At 41.6% G+C, this 17,634-nt stretch overlaps 1 protein-coding gene across 2 annotated transcripts in view; it reads right to left on the bottom strand.

The window, feature by feature from the left end:
* Positions 1–8,821: 8,821 nt before the first annotated feature.
* The window catches only part of g3bp2a (G3BP stress granule assembly factor 2a), a 25,903-nt gene continuing 17,090 nt past the window's right edge, over positions 8,822–17,634 (bottom strand). The window contains exons 6-12 of one of the 2 annotated variants that reach the window (XM_072583760.1): positions 16,829–16,931; positions 15,390–15,570; positions 14,873–14,974; positions 14,446–14,548; positions 13,118–13,243; positions 12,430–12,548; positions 8,822–11,819 (exon numbers count right to left, since the gene is read on the bottom strand). In XM_072583760.1, the coding sequence (XP_072439861.1) occupies positions 11,547–11,819; positions 12,430–12,548; positions 13,118–13,243; positions 14,446–14,548; positions 14,873–14,974; positions 15,390–15,570; positions 16,829–16,931 (1,007 nt within the window). In that variant the 3' untranslated portion in view covers positions 8,822–11,546. The remainder of the gene's footprint in view (positions 11,820–12,429; positions 12,549–13,117; positions 13,244–14,445; positions 14,549–14,872; positions 14,975–15,389; positions 15,571–16,828; positions 16,932–17,634) is intronic. The other variant, XM_072583761.1, reaches the window with a different exon arrangement.

Raw genomic sequence — 17,634 nt, 5'->3', positions numbered from 1 at the left:
GTGCTTCATTTGGAGGCTCACTGACGATGTTACCTAGTGTGGTGACAAAACATCTGAAAACAAACCTTCCAGCTCAGCGAGCAAACCTACATCCAGAACCTCAACTGGAGCTACAAACCTTCTCAAAACTCGCTAATATTTAGACAATCACCTGGTACCTCTGGCAACCCAGGTGAGTTTCAGACATGGGACCATTCAGGTGGGCAACAGAAAATCACAATGATCAATCAAAATCAATCAAGTTGCTTTGAAATTTCAGATCCCACAAGGTGGTGATAACAGCACTTGCAGCTCTCTGTTAGGATTGAAAGGAAAGAATTTACATTTACTAAATTCCATATCATTCACCATGGAACTTTACTTGTGAAATGTCACCGATTCCTGATCTATAGGAAATGTGAAAATGTCTTGAACTGAAACTGGGATGAATAAGGCTCTAATTTATAATTTCTGACCTGATAAAATTCACTTTTTGATCTATTTCATACTGTGCGAGCAAGCAATCTATGAACATTGTAATATTCAGGGAACAAACATTGCTAACATTTGACTGTACCAAAATATTATTTACATCCAATACTGTCCAGAAACAAGGGCAGGGCTTGTTCAAGGTTTATAGGGGGTTACCGAACAGTCTGTTTAGTTAGATCACTGCCTTCAGGGTCTGAGTCAGTCATGTACTTAGGAGCAAGAGGCACTAAATCCCAAAACGATTCTGAGCTGGAGTCCAGCGACACAGGAGCTTCAGCTAATTGCAGTTTTGTAAGTAGGGTCACTGGACCCAAAACATTAACTCTGTTTCTCTCTCCACAAATGGCTGCCTGACCTGCTGAGAAATTTGAGGAGAAAGTGAGGACTGCAGATGCTGGAGATCAGAGCTGAAAATGTGTTGCTGGAAAAGCACAGCAGGTCAGGCAGCATCCAAGGAACAGGAGAACAGGAAGAAGGGCTGATGCCCGAAACGTTGATTCTCCTGTTCCTTGGATGCTGCCTGACCTGCTGCGCTTTTCCAGCAACACATTTTCAGCTGCTGAGAAATTTCTGGAGTTCTGGTCTCTAACCAGATGCTAAGGTTCATTTGGCAGTCCGGTCCGAGATGGAAGATTGACGGCTGGAGAAAAATTCTGCTCCTCTCCGGCATAGACCTTGGGATCTATAATGTCCATCTGAACAGGCATGTTCCTAGTCCAAGATGATGGTGGAACAGGACTCTTCAGCCAGAGCTTGTCCACTCCACCTTTTTTTCTTATTTATCCTCTGCAACTTTTTTTCTTCTATCTTGACCTCAGCGCAGACACGATGAGGGGTCCTCCCAACCTGGCATGGTGTTTCCTCTCAGCTTGGCATGGCCACAGTGTGGTCTCTTGGTCTTTGGGCAATATCATAGTGATCGCCCAGCCTCAAGGCGAATCTTGGTGCGGGCTAGAGGCAGGGCCCGGTGCAGACTGGAGGGTAGGTGCCAGCATGGTCTGGGTTGGAAGGCTGATGTTCTTTTATTTCTGTGACACTGGACTTTTTACTTCTCTATTTTCTAAGAACTTGTAAATGAAGCTGTACCTGGGTACCTTTGTACCTAAGATGGTGCTGTAAGTGGTGAAATATAAACCTTGCACTACTCATTTGAGTATGTGTGACAGTAAAGCAACACATCCTTAAGGAACGATCACTGGACAATTCATCACTCTCATGGCTACGATGACATTTCAGCCCAAGGCGCACATACAAATCTGGAACTGGATCTCAAGTTTGCAACTTCTTGTTGTACCATTCATCCCCATCACTTGCTGTGGTTAAGAGATTCCCATTCTCAGCCAGCTCTGTTGTAAAGTTCACCAAAGAGTGTTACAACCGGGTGACTGAATCTGTGTTTCTATATTCCTTATGTGGCCACATAATATTGGAATGAACCTTCGGAACAACTCCGTGAAATGCAGTCACTGTTGTAATGTAAATGATAATCTGTCGATATTTGATGTAGAGTGGCCAGGACGGAGGGGACAGTCAGCTGGAACTTTGCTTTAATATCTCAACCACAAGGCAGCACCTTCAACAGTGCAGCACTCCCTCAAACCACATCCTCAAATCCCTCAAGTGGGGCACGTATCTAGAACCTTCTGACTCATGTTGAGTCAAGGCAGCTAGCAATCAGAAGTGATCATCCAATCAGTTTGATTTGAAAGCACAAGTACAATCCAACAGAACAGCTGGAACTTCCACATCTGCATTTTCAAGTCCCGAGGCACACTGTACTTTTGGGGTGGTGTTGGGACTTGGGATAAATACCCTCAGATTCTCAATCCAACTTTGTAACCTTCCAGTTTGTTCTGGTTAGACTGAACAATTGCAATAAACAATTCCTGTAACAATGAAAATAGAATGCTGGGTTTGAATGACCTTTCTTCAGTTCACTTCCGGTTTTCTTTGCTTTTATGTATTCATTTACTCAATTTTGTTCTTTCACAGGATGTGGGCAGTTTTGCCAGGGTTCCTTGATGCCACACTTGGTTGAATGCATCCTTGATGTTACTCTCACCTCTCCTCTGGAATTCAGCTCTTTTATCCATGTTTGAACCAAGCTGAGTGGCCCGAGCAGAACCAAAATGGAGTCGTGAGGTGCTGGAAAAGCACAACAGGTCGAGCAGCACCTAAGGAGCAGGAGAATCGACGTTTCAGGCATAAGCCCCGCATCAGGGTTTTCCTGCCCAAAATGTTGACTCTCCTGCTCCTCGGATACTGCCTGACCTGCTGTGCTTTTCCAGTATCTCTCACTTGACTCTAAGCCCCAGCATCTACAGTCTTTATGTTTCTACTAGAACCAAAATGTAGTATCACTGAGCAGGTTATTGCTGAGCAGGTGCTGCTTGATGGCTTTACTGGTAATCGAGAATGATGGGCGGTAATTGGCTAGATTTGTCCTGCTTTTTTGTGTGCGGGACATACCTGGGAAATTTTCCACATTGTCAGGTAGATGCCAGGTTGTAACTGTACTGGAAGAGTTTGGCCAGGGGTCTGGCTAGTTCTGCTATATGACAGCTAACAAAGACTTAATTGTAATTGATATAACCTCAACCATTATAACGACACCAATATTGAGACATGTTAATTGTCAGAAAGAAACGTAGAGGCCACATTTCTTTCCTCTAACAGACTGATGGCTGAGTGGTATCCTGATAGAGATCTTTAAATTGATGAAAGAAGCTGATAGGGCATTATTTTGGGGAGTGTGTGTTGAAGGGGGCCATCAGTATAAAACCGACACTAACAAATCCCCTATGGACACCAGGAGGCGACTCTTCATTCAGAGGGGAAAGCACATGAAATAAAAACAGAAAGATGCTGGAAATATTCAGCAGATCCGGAAAGGTCTGTGAACGGAAAGACAACATTATTTTTTCAAGCCAAAGGTCTTCTATCAGAATGCAGAGTCTCCACATGATGTGGGCTATGGAGATTCACCTGGATACATTTGAGGGGAAGCAGGTGCATGGGTTGATAGGGTGGGATAATGAGAACGGCCTCTTTCTGTAGAAGAGTCTACACCGAAATGGTGGGAGAGGTTTGGAACTCTCTTCCACAAAAAGCAGTGGATGCTGGATCAGTTGTTAATTTTCAATCCGAGATGATAAATCTTTGTTAAGTAATGGTATAAGGGATATAGGCCACAGATCAGCTAAGCTCTTGTTGAATGGTAGAACAAGCTCAAGGGGTTGAACAGCCAACTTCTGTTCCAATTGTGAGTGACCTCTTTGTAATGCTTGAACCAGGCAGGGAAGGCAGTGGGAGAGGAGGCAGTGCCCAGTAAATTCAACAAGGGATACACTGCAATTGGAATGAGAACATGAAAACAATTTTTGTACATTGCTAAGAAGTCAGACATACTCCATATTCCTGTAAACAGCAGTAAGTGCTTTCTGGAAGTTTGGACAATACGACATAGTTACAGAGTTGCTGTGTTACAGTTCCTAGTAATCGTCAACAGTAATCATTCAACCATCAACTGAAAAAAATAACCATCAAACGACACTCCGGCTGTGAGATAGGCTCAGCAAACCTCTCACCAACACATTTTGCCAACAACAAAAGATGGCATCAATAATATTTTGTCAGCTTTTCATTAAATTTTGTAAAGTTTTGATGAAAACAATTAAAGGTAGTGGAACAATTTTTGAGGAGGAATAATAAATAACGTCAAGGCCAGAATGAATGAAGGTAAATCCCAAAGAAAACTATTATCCTCTTTATTTGCATTTTTAAATTCTGTACTTTTAAAAATGGATAATGTTGTTGAATTCATAACATGGTGCAGGCTTCCCAAACACTTTGGAACCTACCCCTTTCCCATCTGCATTGTATACACTCCAGCTGAGGCTAAGTCAAAGGGCTTGACAATGAGCTGTCTGCCTCTAGCCAGCTCTAATCAGGTAATTCCTGAAGGGCTGATGCCCGAAACGTTGATTCTCCTGCTCCTTGGATGCTGCCTGACCTGCTGCGCTTTTCCAGCAACACATTTTCAGCTCTGATCTCCAGCATCTGCAGTCCTCACTTTCTCCTCTAATCAGAGGTAAACATCAAAACCCATTATGTTAGAGTGGGCACTAATGCCTTTGAAGAGAACATCAGCTTCTCCAGTCTCTCCACCTCAGTGAGGTCCCTTAGCTCTGGCGCTATCCGTATAGCTCCACCAGAACCTCTGCAGGGCTTTGACATCCTTCCTATGGTACGCTACTCCAGATTTGGACACAATACTTCAGTTAAGAGTGAACCAAAAACCTGTAAAATGTTTATTTCTTTCTTTACTCTCGTGATGTGGGTTTCATTGGCAAGATTGCCATGTGTTGCTCACACCCAGTTTCCTTGAATGATCAGCTCTAGGTCATTTCAGAGGGCAGTAAAATGTCAACCACATTGCTGTGGGTCTAGAGTCCCATGAAAGCCAGACCAGGTTAGGATGGCAGATTTCCTTCCCTAAAGGGCATTGATGGATCTGATGGGTTTGTAAACAATCAACAATGCCTGCCCTTAGACAGTGAAATCGGCCATTAAATAAATCCACCTACCATGGTAGGATTAAAGCCCATCTCACCAGAAAAAGAGCCTAATGTACTGCAGAGGTCGGTGACGTTGCCACTGGCTCCCCCACAAACCTTCCCCTACCCCCCGCTCCACATCACCATTGTCATGACTCTCTTTCTATTCAACATCCCCACTCTCAAAGTCAAGAACTAAATGCTTCTGACAGAATTACCTCATCTACCTGTTCTAACGTTTTTAGAAAATTATAAATATGCACCACAGATTCCCTATTCCTGCACCCCTTAAAAATAGTTCAGTTTACATTAAACAGCCTCTCACTTTCATCTTCTGAAGCTGAACTAACCACTCAACAAAATCTTTATACGGCTCCCAACAAACTTCATGGAATAGCCTGAACTCAGAGGGAGCAAGTGTCAAAGATAATTATCACTGAATTTAAAATGACTATAGACAACAAATTGCTCTCTTTAGGTTGCTAGACTTTTATCAGTATTGAAGCCAAAGTAGCACAGAATATAATTTACTGAAGAGGTTCATAGCTTTTCAAAAAATGCTTCCCTTGGCCAAATAAACCATATTTGGCAACTATTTGAGGGACAGTAAGGAGACCATTAAAACCTTACCAAAGAATACCCAAAACATGGTCATTCTAGAATAAATCTTTACAATAATTATGACAAGATTTTTTATCTTGTTATAAAACACAAAACTTCCCTTGAATCCACAAGTTCCTGAGTCTGATACATATAGAAAAGACAACTTTAGATTATTTTAAATGTGGACCGTTAGAGCACTAGAACTTCTAAGTTGTAAAGAATCAATGGACTGAAACCTTTACAATGTTCATCTTATCTGTAGAGCTGTACATAGCTAGTTTTGAGAAGATTTGTAGCTTAGGTCGAGGTTTTGGATGTAGGTTTGCTCGCTGAGCTGGAAGGTTCATTTCCAGACATTTCGTCACCCTACTAGGTAACTTGGTGGGCGGCACGGTGGCACAGTGGTTAGCACTGCTGCTTCACAGTGCCAGAGACCCGGGTTCAATTCCCGCCTCAGGCGACTGACTGCATGGAGTTTGCACGTTCTCCCCGTGTCTGCGTGGGGTTCCTCCGGGTGCTCTGGTTTCCTCCCACAGTCCAAAGATGTGCAGGTCAGGTGAATTGACCATCCTAAATTGCCCGTAGTGTAGGTAAGGGGTAGATGTAGGGGTATGGGTGGGTTGCGCTTCGGTGGGGCAGTGTGGACTTGTTGTGCTGAAGGGCCTGTTTCCACACTGTAAGTAATCTAATCTAATCTAATCATCTTCAGTGGGTAGAAAACTAGCCACCAGGATACATGAACACCAACTAGTCACAAAAAGACATGACCCTCTCTCACTAGTATCCTCTCATACACCACTTCAACTGGGACAACACATCCATCCTCAGACAAGCCAAACAAATCACGCACGAGAATTCCTAGAAACATGGCATTCCAACTGGAACTCTATCAACAAACACAGAGTTCGACCCCATCGACCACCCCCTGAGAAAAAGAACTGGGAATGAGATCACCACAGGAAATGACATCACCAACCCAAATAAACCCAAACATATAAATAGAAAGCAGGAATTTTCAGCATTGTTTCACCTGAGGCCCACTGAAGATGTTACCTAGTAGGGTAACAAAATGCCTGGAAATGAACCTTCCAGCTCAGTGAGCAAACCTATATCCAGAGTTGTACATGTAATGTACCCTGTTTGACTAGAGGGAGAATTCAGTTGTAGAACAATTCAAAGTTCCACTTTTAACAGCTGCAGGAACTGGACACCGGCATCAAGAAAATCAAACTGAGTTGAAACCTCAAAGCTGGAGAAATGTCAAGTGCAGCAGCAGCAATCATATCTGTTCCTGTCAACATGACCCCACAAAATCAGGCCTGGAAAGGAGTGGGGAAAATTACAGTGAGTATAGTGCGTCCTCAGCTAGACAACAACACTGCTTGGGGGACATAGGAGGAGCCAAATAAACCTGAACAGGACTTCTGTCATAACAACTTGCATTTGTGTAGCACCAGTAGCGTAGCAAAACTTCACAAAGATTCAAATGACTGATTAATCGAATATAACACCAGGCTACATAACCAAGTGGTTGTGAAGATTAAGAGGAGCTTGGTGAGATAGAGAGGGTGTGCAAGAAAATGATAGAGAGACAGACAGAAAGGAAGAGGGTGTTCAAGCTGTGTCCTGGCTTAGTTCTAATGTAGGAAGCCAGGCAGCAGCTTTCTGCAGGGAGTTTGCTTTCGTAGCCAGTAGGTATACAAGTTAATCTACTCATGAAGGATACAAAGGCCACTGTATGGAATGGTTCTCAAAATGCAAATTGGTCTACCCAGGATCCAAGGCAGAATGCAAATACTCTAGAAAATGTAAACAAGAGATTTTCCACCTTATTCTTGTACTTGATAAAAAAATGTTTTTAAAAAGCCACTAAACTGCAGGTGTAAAGAGAATATTAAGCATAAATCTGGAAATGAATTGACTGGACACACTGGACACTGGACCAAGGTAGAGGACATTCTGTCCTCTAGATATAATGGGGGTGGACAGAGTCACATTGGATTCAAAATGTCAACAGTTTCTATTTCCACAGATGCTGCCTGACCTGGGTTATTTCACATTTCCAGCATCTGCAGTATGTGCCTTATTATTGGCACACTTTACCATCAAAACATAATCCAATAAAAAACAATGGTTAAAATAAAGATTTAAAGCTTAACCTTATATATAAAAGTCAGGATAACTAACCCATTGGAAACACAATAGAGAGCAGGACAGAGCAAAAATATTCAAGATAAAAGATCAAATTCTTAGCCAGAATAAGTGTGCATACAACAATTTATGAATCTAGACATTTATAACAAAAGTTTAACCACAACATGCATAAGATAAACTGACTTGGTAAATCTGGATTAAATTCTGTAACTGGAGTTTAAAATTTAGGTCAAAGTATAAACAAACATGTTTCTAATCTTCCAGGCCAGTTCTATACTTCAGAAAATTTAACAAGGGGAAGCTTTTAGATGATATATACACAGAAATACAAACCCTCTTCTCCAATCACTGCATTTAACAGCCAGATTACCATTCAATCAATATTCTGTAACTGCAGAAGTGGACAAAGACTAAGCTTCCAAAGATATTGGCTTTTTGGAAATACATCAACTCATGAATATTGTTTGGGAACGAACATAGATCAGCATTTTCCTGTCAATATCTACACAGATTTGGGTGTCCTTAAAATAAGCACAAGCCACAAATTCACTCTAGTCATGTTTGCATTCAAGTCAGAAGCTCAAGTATAATTGGAGTTTAAAGTGTTTACATCTAAACGGACTCCACTCGACTGTCCTGCTGTACAGAAAAGCCTTTGTGGCCTTTTACAAAGAATAGGGAGCTGTCCTGTGCTAAACTACTGGGGGTGAGATGGGATTGAGGATCACAGGGATCAGACAAGGAGGTAGAGTTGAGAAGATCAGATCAGCTCAGCTGTGAACTTATTGAACAGTGGAGCAGGCTCTTGAGCTATTGATGTTCTTATGGTTGAACACAGATCTCTCAACAACTACCATTATTCATCATTCACCTGCCTGTGGGATCTTGCTGAATATCAAATTGAACAAGTCATCTGCATCAATAGAGCCGAAGTGTTTACAGTTCAAAAAGTTTTCCATTTGCTGGTGAATATCTTGAAGAATGAAAGGTGCAAGTTCTAAAACCATGACACAAGAATTACAGAAACTGAAGACTAATTTGAATGCTTCAGATATCAGTAGTTTATTGTATGTTTAGTCCAACACATTCAAAATGAAAATCAAAAACGAAGATTTGCCACCTGCAACACGTGTAACTATTACTATGCTCTAACAGCATAAGATGGTCAAACATATCAGCTTTTTTAAGATGGAAAACCATTATCTACAATACCCACAAAAGCCAAGGTGGTAAAAACCCAACCCATTGGCAAAAATGGAATGATATTGCTCCATTACAGTAACATAAACCAGCATCTAGTGCCACCCAGTAATAACACTCTTAGTGGAAGAAGTCACCTAACTTTGCTTCAGGGGTATTATTGACGACTCTAGGGAATGGGAAACAGGACTACAGCACACAATTAAATTCAGTGAACAAATCACCAGGAAGTCACCACATTCTGATGTCTCCAGATTGTTGATTTTCTTTTTTGTTGGTTTGATCAATACTTAAAGACGGTGAGAAGCAAGCCAGATTGAAGGATGGCTCATCTTTCTCAAGTGAACTAAACTTATACGCAAGCACTTCCTGTGGACGGTGTTCATTCCCAGAAGTGGTTTGAAGAGAAAGTGAAGTTCAATGCTGGTGAGGTGTAGCAAATAGCACAGCAGAAATCTGTCAAACTCTGGTAAACTGCTTGGCAATGAACTTGTGCAAATCATACTGAAACCAAAGTTCTGTGTCCAGGGCGAGGGTTTCAAGTAAGATTGAGGTGAGGGAGGGAGGGGGGGGGAAAGGAAAAAAAAAAGAGACCCACGCAACCCTTCCTTGCCCGATGGAAACTTCAAGTACAATATTTCCAGGCCACATTAATAGATCTGAAGTAATCAGTCAGGGGAAAAAAAAGTCTAAACAATTAGATTGAAAACACAAAAACTACTAATGTATCCCAGAATTTGAGAAATAGTGCAAGACTACCATCAAAACAAGGAAGACCTCAGAAATTTTCAAACAAAAGTCAAAACCAACAGACACAATAATCCTTCCCACCAACATTTGGAACAAGTAGACGTTACTGTGTATCTGTCGGTTTTGTGGAACAGTCAACAGGTGACAGCCTCAAGCTGTGCATGTAAACAAATCACTGCGCTACTGATAAATGTGCATTGCTGCTAGAAGCTGTGACTTAATGACATTCCTCATCCCGATCAGCAGCTTTCACCTGGACCAAGCTCACAAAGGTTAGTTTAACACACACCCCTAAACTGTTGTTTAGTAAATAGAGCACAGACAGCTGCTGAGTCTGGATTAAAAGCTGCAGTATCCTTTACGTCGGTCAAACTGTTTCTCCTTTGTTTCGAAACAAAAACGCAGCAGTTTTAACCTTTGCATAATGTAGCTTTCCCTCAAGGCTTTGCTTTACACAGACTGGTCCAAAACCTTATAGATGAGTACGTCAGACAACACTTTGTGCAGATGAATGCATGCGCACGACCATACTTTTTGCATATTTTTCAAAACGGTAACAATAATGGGTTTTGATTTTAAATTCCTAATTTCCCGAAGTCAAACAGAAACAACCTTTAGTTGCAGGAATGATAAAAAAATAAAACAAACAACAGCTTGGAACAGGTGAATGGATATTGTGCAATTTTCTTCTTTCTTCAATACTTTGTTTTGCTCTTGCCTCCCCCAGCCCTACCCCACCCACAAGTCAGGATTCTGCAGCTTTCCGCATCTTTGTATTTTGTCACACACTAGTGATTCCGTAAGGTTCTACAGCGGTTTGGCTTTGTACAACAGCGGTGAGTACAATCCGTAGAAGAGTTGCCAGTGAGACTGGAATGACGTATCAATAGAAGGCACCATCATGCTCTTTACACATTGAAAGAACTAAAACAGTAAAGTTTAGCTATGATTTTCGCTGTACATTCATAACTGCACAGATTGAGGGAAAGAAAATTGGTACTGAGCAGCGAGGCATCCCTGTATTGCAGTGGGGTAGATAGAAAAATGAGAGGACATGCCACCAAACTAGAGTTCAGGGCTGTTAACGTGTTCACAATTGCTTTTGTATTTTAATTTTTTAGTTCGAAGAAAAAAAAATCCACCTCCATCTGAAACTGATTCAAACGTTGTCCATTAAGGTTTACAGATGTGGGAAAACATATCGGTCACAGCAAGTATATAAGATTCAAAGCCCACACCTGGTCAGTCATCCTCCCCTGCCGAAGAGGACAGTGGCTGGATTTTCACCCGTCTCCTCCTGCAGTTGCCATGGCGAATGATGCTTTAAAGAGTACCCATTAGTGCATTCTGATGAGTGCATGAACACAAACTCTTGAGCGAAGTATTTTCTAAAAAGAAAAATATCAAGGCTAGCTTCTCCAATTGCACCAATTTGTTTTTCTCAGTATTATTGGGTAGAAACTTGACACATTTATGATATAAAGCAGCCAAGTTGCACCAAAGGCCTGAGATTGATTTTTGTTTCTAAATAGGTGAATCTTCAGACCTTTAAAATGGGTTCCAATTAAATCAAAGCCTTTGTTTATTTTTCCAAGTTCTTATACAATGTTTTTTTTTGCTTAAATCCTGTTCCAAAAATAGGGAAAATGATCACTTTGATGTAACTGGTAAAAAGAAGGCTTGTTTTCACAGAGAGATGAAAAACAGGCTGTGTCACATTCCAAAGCCAAAATTAACAATAACGCAAAAAACAAAGAGAGAGAGTAAACGAAGAGTGTGGTGTCACCAGCGAGATATCGGGAGCGGTGGTGCTTAGCGACGGAGTCCAGCAAACCGACCTTCACTGGGGAGTCCCCCTCTGCCCGGTCCAGGACCCAGCTTCTGTGCCATGCCACCTCTGGGCGGAGGTCCACGGGAGTCACGGTCTCGCATCATCCCACCACCAATCATGCCGCGTAGACCAGAGCCTCTGTCGCTGCGGCGGTTATCCCTACGGTCATCGCCGCCTCTACGCTCTCCTTCACGAACAGCCCGGGTTTTCTTCTCCTCCACATTCAAGCGGACCTCGCCTCGGAACATGACCGGCTGCGAACACAGATTTCAATGTTAGCGCGCTTGCTGAACATTTATCCGACTCAAGTTTTCAAAAAAAAACCTGATATTTGCAGTGATGCGGCTATTTCAGTCAGCTCAGTCAGACAGGTTCAATTCCCCACATGATCGCCTGACGAGAGAGGGATAGGGAAGGACAGTACCTCTTCCAGCCCCCAGGTCTCCTGGGGTGAACAATCATCGTTCAACTAACACTGCACTAGACAAATAATTTGCATTTACAACTGCATTGTTATTTGAGAGATCTGGCTGTGCGCTAAGGGCCTGCCTTGACTCCCACATTTTTGGGATGTCCTGAAGCTGTGACAGAAATGCATGTCTTTCTCCTAATCTAACTATCTGAGCTCTGTAGTGAAATGCAAGCCTTGTTCTGAGTAAAAGTGCACTTCCACATTGTTCTTTCTCGCAGGCATGACAGGATAAGAAAACCCATCTGTTTACACCTACTGCAGCTTGTGGTAACTTGCTGTATTTCAACAGCAACTGCACTTCTAATGTATTCCAGTGGCTCTAAATCATGCTGGGTGACCCCAATGTTGTCACAGGCACTACAGAAATGCACAATTATTTCATTTGCTCTTACCTTGGCACTCAAGATTCTCTGAACAGGATCAGGATCATCAAAAACCACAAATCCAAAGTTGGGCAGCTTTCCTCCACTGCTTTTTGTATTAATGCGGAGTTCAACCACATTGCCAAAACCTACGCAGCATGCAAAGAAACAGGTTTGAACAATGCAAACACAGCAACAACGCAACAATGCAAGAAACAGCCATTAATTACTGTGAAAAAACAGAGTTAGAGTAACATGGCATATGAACCCAACAGGCTTCAGACAAGCTATTAAAGTTGAATATTCTTTTTCCTCCAGCTACGAGCAAGCCTATTAATCACCTTGCTATCAACTGGTTTCACAGAACCCATACAACATGACTTGGTTCATCAATGTGGTTGCAATATTGGCTTCTTTCCTCTCCCCACCCAAACTGAATAAACAATATACCAACTGCATCTATCTGCCTTGGCCAGCTGATACAGAGGCCACCTGTGACACTTCAGCTGAGTTCAAGAACTTTACATACACAACACCAGAGATCAAACATATACAAACATGAAGCTACAGTAAACCACTGCTCGATAAAAGATTGAAGACATCGATTTCAAGGTTAGAACACAATAGGATAACCTATCCCTATTCAGTAAGGAATCAATCACTGTTAAGATTTTAGCTTTTTTCAAATTGGACTTCAGTTATTTGACTAATTACTCACTCATAAAAAAGTCTTTCAGTTCGTTTTCATCAATGTCATGGGGCAAGTTGCCAACAAAGAGCTGGTGACTATCTGGGTAACGGATGATTCGACGACTCTCAACCTCATTTGATTCCATTTCTCGACCTGCAACTCAAATTAAATCCGCTTCATATTAGCTTTAAAAACTCAATATTTTCATTTCAAATTTGTTAACAATCATCATCCGTACCTTACAAACAGATTCCTTTAAGAACAATTAAAAAGGTGATATAACATTGCAATGCTGAGTATCAGTCTTTCTGATCTATCTGTAACTGGATCTTCTCTTCCCAATCTGTACTGATACTGCCAGAGACCCACCTTTCCCCAAGTCTACCGCTAACACAGGTTCAGCTTCCAGACATTTGCTGATGAACCACACGAAACAGGCCTGTCGAGCCTGCTCTGCTATTTGCTACAATCATGGCTGACCGAAGCTTCCAATGTCTTTAACTCATACTATCCCTATTAGCCTGTACAACACTGATTTCTGATTGTAAATCTCTAACTGCAACATATTCAAAGATGGAGTTTCCATAGCCTTCTGTGACAGAGAATTGCAAGGGCTTCAAAACCATCTACGTAAAAATATTTCTCATCTCAGACCTCAGTGGTATCCCCTTAGTTTTAAACTGTGCTAAATTCCCCTATCAAGGGAAACATCTGACCTGTATCTACCTTTCATAATTTTCAATTTCTTGGTCATCCCAGTCTCAGCGCTAAGCATTCTCAGGAATGGCTCAGATTCCTATGCCCTGTCCTGAGATTGTGAAGTTTAGATTACACTGCAGCTAACTGGGACTTCCAGTTATCTAACAATGGACTTATCAGTGTGTTGGGCCGAAAGCAAATCCAAATGAAAAAGTGGAGTCAGCCACACAGACACCATCAAATGAAGGCTTCTAATCCAATCATTACAGTATCTGCCCTAACATCAAATGTACCAAACACCAACAGGCTATTTGGCACTGAAGATCCATGCTGCTGCTTCTGCACATTATAAACGATTTCCACCGTATGTTTTCTACTAACCTGATCACAGTCTTCTGCTCCTTTCGCTCACTTGTGCTTCCCCTGCTTCCCCTTAAATATCTCTGCACTCCTCACTTCAACCACTCCCTTTAGGGATGAGCTCCATCTTCTCCCTGTTCTCTGGGGAAAGAAGATTCTTCCGACTTCCTGATTGGACATACCTGCCTGTCCTGGTAATTCATGTAAACCTCATCATGCTGGGTGTGTAAATCCTTTCCAACCTTTACTGCTGTAATGCTCTGAATGAAATCCAAAGAATACAATAACCTGCTGACCTGTTCTGGGTCCTCTGGACACTAAGCCCAGCCTCTCACGAGGACGCTGGTCACGGGGCCGTGGGGGCTGAGCCTGCACTTCGGTTTTAGCTTCTGCTCTTGGCTGCAATTAAAAGTGGGAGACAGGAAAGAAGAGGAGTGAAGTTGCTACAGTGGCTTAATTCAACATGCTTCTTTCACAACGACTTGCATTAGCAGCTTCCTGCCTAAAGCAAAAGCAGTCTCCCCCTTGTAATTGACTGACATTAATTTATCATGGGTATGTACTAACATTAGCTAACAAAAATATCTATGCTTGCAGTTTTTAAAAAAGTTAATAGTTACCTAATCCAAATTGAAAAACAGACAGAATATCTAAGCTTTTCTTTTGAAGAAAAGCATATTTGAATTATTTTTATATAGATATGCAAGTCCATTCACAGATTACCTGTGAGGCTGGTGCTTTAACAACATGGGGAGGAATTCCAGAGGAAGAAACTGTACCACTAGGAGGCAGATTTTTACTTGTCACTGAGGCCCAGGAGAAAGCCTGCAGAGAATGCAACACATACCTATGCTACTATCAAGAAATAAAGCATTCCCTCAAATATAAAAAAGTTCCTGAGCCTTTAAATAGGGTACAATTGCAGTCTGGCAGCTTATTGGTGCTAATTATATAGGGCAATTGCATTTAATACATCTATTTCAATGGTGTTACAGTCAATTTAAACTGCTACAACTTACCATTCAGTTTTAACCTTTAGTAACTATGATTTAATATAAATACTCAGTTAACTAACCACTCCGTACAACTTGCATCATTTTGAAGCCCTGTCTGTACGCAAAGTCTACGTTTTACTCAAAAAACACTTTGGTTTATAAATTAGGGAATGATTTACAAAATAATGGACAAGTTACACCTGCCACTAAGAGTAACCCACACAACCAGTATAATTGACATTAACCTTGGGTGTCTCTTGTGCTTGAGAAACTGGTTCCACTGGGGCTGGAGAGGGAGCCTTCTCTTCCAACTCTTCCACATTCTTCTCGGGCAGCTCCGGATCTGGTTTTACCTCCTCAGTGTTTGAGTCAGGTTCAGGCTCAGGTTCAGGAGCTGCCTCTTCCACAGTTTCCTCTACACCATTGCTTTAAATAAAAATAAAACAGTGAAATTCAGACATACCTCAAGGTAGCATATCAAAACTCTGTAGAGAAAGAGCCCAAAATAGTTCTGCATGCGTGCTCTCACCTCAGTCAGAGCTACATCAAATGTTGAAATATTGCTCATTGGGGCGCCATGCACAGAAATATTCAACAGAAATCAGTTCACTTTGTGAAAGTGATTCAAAGTTAGCATGAAGATTGAAAATATAATGTACAAGTTGTGAACAAATTGCAATCCAAACAAAATGGAATGATAATGCAAAGGTACTTCTTTTAGTTAGATCACATTTAAGAATAATATATGCTGCCTTATTGACAGATTACAGGTACAACTGCAGATGGATGATAAATGCTGGCCCTTGCCATATTCAACTACATCGTTTGAATGAATAAAATAATAGAGGAACTATAGGATGGTGTAATGTGGAAGTGCTATACACTAGAATGATTCAGGGGGCCACAAATTCTTAAGAAACCTTTTCAACATCTGATCAATTTGCCATTTGGAATATAAACGGTCAACACTGACCACTGATGCCAATTAACTCAAAGACTCCTGCAAAAATCATCCTAAAAGTTTAAGAATTAGGAGTAGACCATTCACCCCTACATGCTCATTCTATCATGCCCAAACACCTTGCTCAACTCCACTTTCATGCCCACTCCCCATATCGTCAATTCCCTAAGGGACCAGAAAAACTCCTTCAGCCTTAAATATATTCAACGATTGAGCATCCAACTGGGGTACAAAAATCCAGATACTCACTGGCCTCCCAGTGAAAAAAAACACCCTTCACTGTAAACGATTGACCCTTTACCCAGAAGGTTGTGCCCATGACCTGTTCCCCCAAATTAATACAAAAAGGTTCACACAGTTGAGATGAGCTTTAAAGCGAATGTGCACAAATCCAGCAGCAAGCTTAGAAAACAAACAATCTAGTTTTCATGAGGTTGTTTCAGGTAAATAACATTTTCAGCAGAACTAACAGAGGGTCACAGATCTGAAATGTTACACAGTGTTTCTCTTTGCTGCTGCACCAGCTTTCCCGCAGCATTTTGTTTTTACGTCAGATTCACAGCAGCTACTATTTTCTGTTGCTGTCAACTGTAATCACTATTCTTATAATGAACTGAGGCATGGGGAGCTGCAGGTTGAACCAGCACCTGTTGTCTCTCTCTCTAATATCAGAGCAACCCTATGAACTGTGGTGACATTACCTTTCACTGATTTAGGATTTACCTGACAGTGTGAGACTCATAATACGTATTGTTGGTATTTTCCTGCACAGGCTCAGGAGACAGCTGATGTTCTTCAGCTTCTTCCTCGAACTCCTCTTCAGATTCTGAAAAGTGCAAACTAACTTAAGGAGGAGATCAATTTATTGAGGCATTCATTTCAACACAGACAATAGTAGTAAAACATCTAAATGATTACGCTTTGAATACATTCAAACTTCACAAAAGCTTAAGTAGTGGTTTAGCACAAATAACCTTCATAAATTCCATGGTTGCCTACGTTAAAATAAAATTGACATAGCCTAGATTTCTTGCCAAGAGCCACACGTGCAGCACCACAAGATGCACCGCAGTTCCTGCTGTTCTGCTGAGTTACTCACTGCAGAGGAACAGGACCATGAACATGAGACAAGAGTTAGGGGGCCTTCAAGTTTGACTGTTTTAAAAATAAAAGAAGAACAAACCAAAACATTGCGTCAAGAGGGAAGAGAAGGGTGAGGAAGGTCAGAGGAGAAGAGCAACTACATTCTAGTAAGAACGTTTTAATTGTGCATGGGAGGGATATGGAGGAAACATATCAGAAATGATACAAAGTGGACAGGAATAGGTGGAACATGCTTGGGTCTAGGACAAGTTGCTAGAGACACCCCAGCATCACAACAGCCAGATACCAGAAATCCCACTGGCAAGATGTATTGAACTCAGCAGATCTCTGGGTCAGGTTAATCTTGGAAAGTTAAACACGACGTGCCACAGCGATCAAAATATATTGGCAAGAAACGCAGACACACACCCTTCTACTGCTCTTCA

The sequence above is a fragment of the Chiloscyllium punctatum genome, chromosome 14, assembly GCF_047496795.1.
Source record: "Chiloscyllium punctatum isolate Juve2018m chromosome 14, sChiPun1.3, whole genome shotgun sequence".
In the NCBI taxonomy this organism is placed as follows: Eukaryota; Metazoa; Chordata; class Chondrichthyes; order Orectolobiformes; family Hemiscylliidae; genus Chiloscyllium; species Chiloscyllium punctatum.
Note: the sequence above shows the minus strand (reverse complement) of the source record. Positions and strands in the feature narration are given on the sequence as shown.